Source organism: Camellia sinensis, chromosome 5 (genome assembly GCF_055761805.1).
Source record: "Camellia sinensis isolate YWXY chromosome 5, ASM5576180v1, whole genome shotgun sequence".
NCBI classification, from domain to species: domain Eukaryota; kingdom Viridiplantae; phylum Streptophyta; class Magnoliopsida; order Ericales; family Theaceae; genus Camellia; species Camellia sinensis.
In genome coordinates this window covers 160,697,245-160,707,037 of record NC_138965.1, presented here as the reverse complement: position 1 = coordinate 160,707,037, position 9,793 = coordinate 160,697,245, and the positions used below count along the sequence as shown (strand labels likewise).

At 34.8% G+C, this 9,793-nt stretch overlaps 1 protein-coding gene across 1 annotated transcript; it reads right to left on the bottom strand.

Moving 5' to 3' along the window:
- Positions 1 to 4,963: 4,963 nt before the first annotated feature.
- LOC114278933 (putative sugar phosphate/phosphate translocator At4g32390) lies at positions 4,964 to 6,673 on the bottom strand. The gene has a single exon (XM_028221093.2). It carries the CDS (start codon positions 6,495 to 6,497, stop codon positions 5,442 to 5,444), a length of 1,056 nt encoding a protein of 351 aa, XP_028076894.2. The 5' UTR covers positions 6,498 to 6,673; the 3' UTR covers positions 4,964 to 5,441.
- Between the last annotated feature and the right edge of the window lie 3,120 nt (positions 6,674 to 9,793).

Genomic DNA, 9,793 nt, shown 5'->3' with positions numbered 1-9,793 from the left:
GCATGGCTTTCTTATGATGTTTAAGTAAATTATTTATCAACTACTAGACCTAATGTAAATCTTTAGTCACTCCTTGAACAGAGGCCCAAGACCTTGATGACTTTACAGGATTTTGTGGCTTGTGGTTCATGTTAAGATAGGGTACCCTTCGAGGTCGATGACATGAAGCCAATGGGAGCTTCTATTTACCCAACAAAAATCTCCTTGCATCTCCCCAGATCACCCTTCTTTGTCTCCACCGTCCTCATTTGCTAGACCTGAAAACCCTAGGTAGCGTTTGGTAGAATTTTGTAAATATGATTTGAAAATAGAGTTATATTTTGAATCTATGAATTTTAGAATTATGATTTGAGCGTATAAAATTTATTTGGTTATGAGTTTTGAAAAAGTTTTGAATTGAGTTTTGAGTTGAGTGTTGAATTTAGTTTTTAATGTTTGATGTGACATGTGAAATAAGAAAATTTGTTTGGTTATGAGTTTTGGAAATAATTTTTAAAATTTAATTCAAATTGTTGTAACTCTTAACCACATATACTATTCAAAATTCTATTGAAAATTCTGAATAACATTTATAACCAAACTCTTTTTAAAACTCAATTAAAAAAATTAATTATTAACAGAAAATAACATTAATCAAAATTTTTAATTGGAAATATTATAAAGGAAATAATTTTTTTTTTCAAAATAAATATTTAATTATTGATTTAAAATAACTTTTGATTGTATATTTTGTTTGAAATTTTTTAAAAATATTTTTCAGTTAAAATATTTTTATATTTTTAATAATTACTGTCACAAATTATTTGTTATTTATTGTATTGTTATTTTCAAATAAATGGCCAAAAATTTTATCAAGTATTATCTATGTTGGAGTCCAACAAAAATTAGAATATCATTTTGTTAGCATCTACGCAGTTTACCACACACAATTCAATTTTATTCGAATTTTTTTATTTGTTGATTTTTATCAATTTCATGAGAAATGCATCCTTCATGTACTTCGTCAACCACCAACTTTTATATCAAAGGCTGAACAATCAACAATTTCACCATTTTCATTTACCTTCATCATTTACATTTCAAAATAACCAAAAACTTCATTAAATATACAATCACCTCCATTACTTTCCTCCATCAGTTACAACCTTCCACCATCTACTTCAATTAATTTCATAATTTACAAGTTCATGATTTAGAATATCATTTTAGGTTCAGAATAGTGACGGTCATAGAACTCTTACAAACATTATTTATATGTAGACAAGAGTTCCATCAAAGACACAGCTTCACAGTTGACTACAAAATTATGATCATTGATAGGCGCATATGCGCAGGAATGCGCACAAAAAACCTCTGCATTTCTTATCTTTGAATAGTGTCAATGCCCTAACGTACTGGGCTGGTGGTATGTCCCCAAGCTCAAGTAGAACATCTTGATATACATCAATGGAATAGTTATCACCACCTGTGTTTACAACCTCCATGGCTATTGATCGTGCACGGGACTGTTCCGTCTTTGCCTGTACGTAGGTAGTGAAAGCTTGCGCGTACATCATCAAAGTCACTTGACCGTGACTTTTTAGAACAACCACTATCACTCTAGCTATGGATATGGCCCCTCTTGTGATTTTTGCTTAGAAATGTTTCTATGTACTTATCTCCAAATGATTCAACTGTAATGACTTCAGCCGCATTGCTCCCACCAGCTCTAGGCGACCAAAATTTGTTAAGCATATCGTCCTCTTCATCGGAGTCAGGGGCTCCTTGTGTGGATGCATGGGCCAAGGCCCCTATGGCACAGTAGTGTTCAACAATTTCTGCCATTTTGTCAAAATACTAAAATCTTTTCGTCCTGAATTTCTTTACATTTTTTGTTGCCTACCTTCAATTGAAAAATTTGAAAATAAGCGTATTGTACGTGTGACAAAATTTTACAAAAAAATATGAAAAAATGGTATAGGTTAATTCAATACTTTATCCCAAAAATCATCAGGTGCAATAATCGTTCCTACAATCGGATCCCATCCTAGACCAGTCTGTGCCTGAAGACGCTTGAAAGTTACATAATTAGCTTTCAGTCCCTGATATTTTTGTCTCATCCATTTTGGTGTGTATTGGAACCCATACAGATTTTGCAACTCGGTTGCAAAATAGGACCAATGCCTAGCTGTCTAGACAGTACTACAACCTTTTGTTTGGTTTTTGTGTACCTCTTCTCTCAACATGTTAATTAGATTTAATTCAATTATGGAGCTCCGCATTTTTGTGTCTTGATTATCATCTAAATTGTTGCTATCCATCTAACAACACTCAATTTATATGTAAACTAAGCTTATGTGGCTATTGAAAAATAACAAGACCTTGTACAACTTGTGCATAAGTCCTAAGAATAATTTATTCATAGAACCTCAGTTTCCAATAACCATGCAAGAACTATGTATCAATTCTGTTTCAATTCAAATATGATAAATGATGATTAATTAATTCAAGTTGTTAAAGAGTGTTGGGAAAAAGCAGATAAAGAAGAAGAACATAATATTAATTGCAAATCCATTGTTAAAGAGTGTTGCTCCATCGAAGTTTTCACAGTATAAGAAAGCAGAAGGAGAGCAGAAGAAGAAATCAAACAAAAGGGTGAATGGCGATTTACCGAGAAGTAGGAAAAGGCGGAGTGGCGGTTGACTGGCCGGAAGTCCGGGTGGACGACCGGCTCAGCCACTTTTGCCTAGATCAGAGAACTCATTCCACCTTTTCAGCTATTCGACACCAGATCGATTGAACGATATACGTACTAGAGCAGTAGGAGTTGAATAGTTGTCACCGGTGACGGAGTAGGTATAGTGGGTGGATGTGCGCTTCTTCCATAGCCGTCTGATTCGAGAAAACGCTTCACAAATTTGGCCTGAGACAAATAAATTTGGAGATGAAGTAGAAAATCAATGAGTTGTATGTAGAACCTATATATATTTTGAAAGAAATTTCTGATCTACTTTACCTCTTTGTTGTCGTTGCGTCGTTGCCCGGAGAGTGAATCGACCACAACTCACAAAGTGAAAGTCAGTTGATTTGTGGGAGCTGGTCGATGCAAATTTATGAGTGGAAATGAATCGATTCACAGGCATAGTTTGGATTTGAAGGTCAGAGTTCAGTTCAAAGAGATGAAGACGACCCGTGAAGCATCTTCAGCTTTAAATTTCTTTGCACATGAAGTTTTTTAGAAATGGAGAAGACCAAAGAGAGAAAATATGTACGTTGGGAAGCTTTTCAGAGTGGAGAAGACGAAACAGAGAGAAATCTGCCAAACGGGAAGGAGAATTACATTTTGAAATGCATGGTGGAATTACATTTTGAAGACTCTATCAACACATGAAATGCAAATGGAGGGGTGGAATTACATATACAGAACACAACCAAACATAAACTACTCTCTCTCTCTCTCTCTCTCTCACTTAGGGGTGTAGAAAGTGTGGGAGGAGGGGTTGCGCGGTGGAGGGGGGTGGTTTGTTGTTGGTTTCAGTGGTGGGGAAAAGGGGTTTACAGTGCGGGCGGGGGTTGTGGAGGTTGCAGCGGGGGGAGAGGGGGGATTGGGGGAGGGGGTTGTCAATGGGATGGGGGGCCTAGGGGTTGGCGACTAGAGGTGGCAGCAATGTCAGTTCTAGATGGTGGTTGGGATAGAGTTAGTGTTTGAAAGAATAGGTAAGTCAGGGATGAAGGTATATTAAACATACACACAATGTGGGTATTTACAACCAATCTTATTACAAAAATGTTTCTGTTGTATTTGAGCCGAGGATCCAAAAGCAATTAATGCTAAATCTTCAAATAGGATATTGATCCACAATTTGTCTATAATGGAACAAAATCCAAATGACAAGAAAAATTATTTCAAACAGAAGAAAATTTTGACAATCATCGTTTTATACTCTAAATACCTAGCATTATCTGTTGTGACTTGTGAGAGAATTGAATTCATTCTTATTGCTGCAAAATTGACACAACATGTAATATATTAAAGGAAATTATATGTAAACTGACTTTGCAGTGTCGACATACTGAATTACAAAATTATCGTTTCTATATACACTCTCTGTGCTTTTCATGTAGGTATTTCTTTCCCCTCTCTCTCTGCCCGTTGAAACCCAAAAACCCACCGTAGTGGTCAATATGTATTGAAGGATAATGATATGTAAACTGACTTTGCAGACCAACTTTGCAAAGCTCATTGACGTGACAACATCTTGAATTATAAGATTATCTCTCTCCACCCTGTTCAAACCCCAAACCCACCATATTGGTCAATTGCCGCCACTGAGATGACCTTTGTCCATTAAAGCTTAACACTCAGTTTGGCACCGTCCCTCTCTCTCGTATGTCTTCTGATTCAACTGTTTTCATGGTCTTATTTGTCATAGGGTTTGATATGATTTGAAGTTGTGTTTATAGTTTTTGGGATTTTTAAAAATGGGTATGATTGTTTTCATGCAAAGCTCTGTGGTATAGATTGATCAGTTTCTTTTTTATAAAATGAAAAATTGTTTCTTTTGAAGTTGGAGTTATGTAAATTAATCTGGAATGTAAATGAGAGAAATAGATGTTAATGTCAACTTGTGACTGTTTTTTAGAAGTGCAGCAATGGGGTTTTCAAAAGCTTTCCGGCATGTCTAGGGGACCCAACTTCTTGTCAATGATGTTTTCTTAGAAACAGAAATATTGTGCAGTTATGGGTCTTCTGATTGTAAGGGTAAATATAATTTTTGAAATATTTTTTTGATTAATAAATCACACGTGGTCATGGCATGGAACGACACATGAGTCCATGTGTTGAACTTGCATACATTCTTTTTGTTGAACTCACAATGCCCATTTCATATCATTGTGTTTCCAACAATTGAAATGCAAAATTTGCCAAATTTTGAATAAGAATAGAATCAATGTACAAAAGACACAATGAACAATAAAATAGTTACTCAAGTGAACAATAGATAGATAAGAATCAGTATTCATCCTCCAAAAAAATGAGTTTGAACTCATCATGCATAATTTATCAAAAGAGAAAACAAAGAACTCTAAAAAATCTTTCTCTAGTCACAAACATGAATTGGCACTACACAGCCATTGACCTCAAAACCCAATAGCATGAAGTGACAATGAACAACATGAACATCAAACAAAACAAAACAAAACAAAACAAAACAATAATAAATATAAAAATTCCTAAGGCGGCATACCCAAAACAAAACTTCAAGAGCAATTGAATCCAAATGTTAGGTTTTTCATCTCCCATTGGTTGTTGAAACCCCTCATTTCATCTTCAATTCCTTCCCATCTTGTGATAAAAAAACTCAATTCAATTCTTCTATGTGCATAGAATCGGATCACAAAAGTCCAGTTCAGTGATCAGATTCTGTGAACGTTTTGTTCAATTCAAATTGGCTAACAAGTCAAGTCTGGGACTCGTTCTTCCTCCTGCCACCTTCCTCTTCTCTCTCCTCCAACAACCTCCCAGCCTCCTCATCCTCATCCGGCTGCGCCACCCTCTTCAGCGCCTCCTTCGCCTTAAGAGCCTGCAACTTCGAATGATTATAATACGCAACACCCAAGAACGCAACTCCATATCCAACCAAATTCACAGGCGTCACGGTGTCCTTAATCACCGACCACGAAAACGCAATCAACAACCAATCCTTCACAACCCCAGCCACATTCATAGTCAACGCCGACGTCTTCCCAACAAGCAAAAACACCGCTAAATTCAGCGCGAAAGCACAAACCGAATTGGTCCCAAAGATCAAATAATCGAAATGAAAGCTCGATGTCTCCCTCAACAATGGAAATTCCACAAAAATCCATGGCACAAACAAGAAAACCAAGCAACACGGTGCAACATAATATAGAGAAGTGATTGGATTCAAAGAAATACCCTTTGAAGTCAAGAGAATCTGGATCATCACCAATCGAGTCGCTTCAAACGCCACAGCCCCAAGCTGAAGAACCACTCCCCAGACATCGAATCTAGCCTCGCCATAAGCAGCGATCGCGACCCCGATCGAGATCGAAACCATGTTCGCCATTGTATCGGACTTGAAATTGTCTTTCTTCAATAGAACCCCGATTGAATACACCGCCACGGGCATTAGGGCTTTGAGCATTTGAATGAAGGATACAGAGAGATAAATATAGGCGGAATTGGAGAACCAGAGACTGAATGAATAGAGAGCTCCGATTGGCACGACGGAGGTGAAGAAGAGCTCGCGAGACATGGAGACTGGTTCGACGAGGTTGAAGACGCGGATGAGGAGATAGGCGAGGGAAGAACAGAAACCCATGTGGATCATGGTGAGGGAGATTGGGAATGGCCAATTGTACATCTTGCGATCGAGGATGTACTTGTTGTAGACGATGACAGTGAAGCTGAGGAAGATCCATATGAAGACGTAGGTGTAGGATAGTATGATCTTCTTCAATACGCCATCGCTAAGAGCTCCTTCTTTCCCCATTTTGAAAACCCTAACCCTAGTTTGGGATTGTGGGTTGTAGAGGAGATAGAGAGAGATTCAATGAGTTTGGATTTGGTGTTTGGTTTTTTTGATTTTTCTCTGAGAAGAAGAAGAGATTTCTGGGTGTGAATTGGTTAACCGTTGAGATTTCCGAATTTTTTGAAAAAATATTAAAAATTAATTTGGCACTATTTAAAAAACAAATAAAAACAAAAACAAAAACACTCATTATTTTTAGGAAAATTTGAAGAAAAAAATTGTGAAAGGGTGAGGATTTAAAATAAGGGTAAATTACAAATACACTCACTGAGGTTTGATTAAAATACGAATTGTCTTATGTGATTCTAAAATTTACATTCCACCCTGAGGTTTCTAATTTCATAACAAATTATCCATTTTATTAATAAATCATTAAGTCAATTAATAATTTTTAATGATGTAAGAAATATGTTTCAATTAATAATTTAGATAATTTTATTATTATATAGGAAAATAATTATGAATTTTATTTTTTTAGTTAATTTTGTTAAATAAAAAATTTTAACAAGGGAGTATTTGTAATTTTTCAAGTCACAAAAGACAATCTGTACTTTAAACAAACCTCAAGAGGTGTAATTGTAATTTATCCTTAAAGTAACTACACTGAAAACTTAAAAAAATAATTACAAAAATATGGTTTGTCTTCAAAATTGTCAATTTGGTCCACTCTAATGTTTGCCTATATTGATAACATGAACAATATAGATAAAAGACAGTTTTAGTTTCATTATTTGTCATTTTAGTCCCTTATTAATTTCAATTTTGTCAATTTGATTTTTAAAATTGTCAATTTGAATCAATTTGATCTTAGTTTCGATTATATTATGCCACATGACTATTTACCTTGAATATATATCCTATTTTACTGTATCACCATAGACAACATCTTTCTTATTTCTCTCTCTTTTATGGGTAGTAACTCAAACCCCGAATCACGACATCATATATACAGTGAAAATGAATAAGGGGTCGTTTCGAATGAGGCTAATATGATTAAAAAGTCAAAAAATTATTAAAAATGTTAAAATTCAAAAAGTCATACAAAAAATATATTTATTCACATTACCTCTATTTTAACACATTTTTCGTAAAAAGATAAAAAGTTATTCCAAAATATTTTTTTTTTCATCTCACATTTTAGTCAAAAAGTTGAAAAAAAAAAAAAAAAAATCACTTGTCAAATCAACCCTAAGTAAAGTTGAGGTAGTGTTTGATAGATGAAATTTGACTAATCTATAAGAATATTATAGTCATTTAACCATTGCATTTAACGAAGTCAATTAACAAGGGATGTTAGTGTAGTTTTAAGGATTAAAATGGGTGACAATGATAATTTTTAAAAAGAGGGAGTGTCGGTGTAATTTATCCAAAAAAATAAGAATAAAATAATTTTCTTATCATTAATGTAGATGAACGTTAAAAATATGTATGTTCTCAACAATTGGGGTCAATAGTGAGGTGATGAAATCTCCTAGATGCTTTCCTTTGATCACTTCTAGTGCTAACATACCAAAGCTATAAATGTCACACTTTTCAGCTACCTTCATTGTGCAAGCAAGTTTTGCACCTAAAAAAATAAAGAAAAAAAAGACATGATCATGCACTTATTTTGTTACACTTTAGATTCTATATCAATTTAGATCTTAAAACTATGTTTACCTGGTGCAACATATCTGTACGTGCTTGCAAATGCGCTCTAGTTAGAGAAATCTAGCTTCAAAAGCTTGGTAGTGCCAAAGTCTGAAACGCGAGCCTCGTAATCCTTATCAATAAAGACATTGTTGCTGGAAATCTCTCGATGAGCAATGGCCGGTGTGCAATCATGGTGCATGTAGGACAAAGTGCTTGCCACCTTTAATAATATTTACCCTCTTAGGCCAATCCAATTCTTTAGCTTCTTCATCTTTGTTGAAAATTGCAGCCAAAGGTACTCATAAACTGGAAAAGAGTGTCAAACATGCTAACAAAACCCAAAAAGCTTCACTATGTTTCGATGCTTAATTTTTGTCAATGCCCTTACCTCATTTAAGAAATCTTTTCGATCTGCCCTCTCTGATAACGGATGAAGTTTCTTCACAACTATTATATTAGCTGACGATTACTTCGCTTTGTAGACTGATCCATATCCTCATTTTCCAATGCAATGTTTGGCATCGAAATCCTTGGTAGATTTTACAATGTCATTGTACATTGCTCTTCTATCGAATATTGATATCGATAACAAATCTTCACTCGAGGGTTGGGCGTCACCCTCTTCAACTTGTGACTTTTTCTTTCTTGGATAAAAGACGCTGAGAAGTCTGATGAATGCACTATGGCGCCCCAAAATTTGAGGACATCATACTAAGGTTAAAAACTTAAAATTAATTTTCTTAATTAAGAACTTCTAATCATTGTTGCCACCAAGTTTACCTTTATCCATTAATTAACAACACAAAAATTAAAAGTTCACTACAAAAAATTTACTTTTTTGCGATGGTAAAATACCGTTGCAAATACCCAAAACCCCGTCTCAAAAGCTTTTTTGCGACGGTAGAGGGCTTTTAGCGACGGTATGACGCCGTCGCAAAATATTGGCGATGGCAAAAGTGTCTTTTAGTGACGGCAAAATACTGTTGCTATTAATGTTAGAAATTTGAAGTTTTTGCCGTCGCTAAAAAGGTTATTTGCGACGGTAAAATTACCGTCGTTAAAAGTTTTATTTGAGACCGAAAAAAATGCCGTCGCTAAAATGGTTATTTGCAACGGTAAAAATACCGTCACAAAAAATAGTATTTGCGACGGTGAAGGTTACTGTTGCGAAACGCTTTTGTTTCAATTAACTAATAATGCCAATATCTTTGGCGACGGCTATGCTACCGTCGCAAAAAACCTTTTTTGAGATAGTATGATACCGTCTCAAAAAAAAAAAAAAAAAACTGCAACACAATTATTAAAAATATGAAAATTACCTGTATTAAATGAAAATAACTAAAAAAAAAACCGATAATTATATAATAATATAAAAATTCCTGTATATAGATAAAAATTCATCCATAATTAAAGTATTCTTCCATTCATAACAACACATCATCAAAATTATCCCATCACATAATGTTGCATAATACATACATACTGTTCACAAATCTAAATAACGTAAATCAAAAATAAAAGTATTCGTCATGATTCTTCCGTGGGTTACAAAAACAAAAGTTTGTCACAATCTTCACACGCCTGCATTCCACAAGAAGCAAACTGCTACTCAGGAAATATCTAAA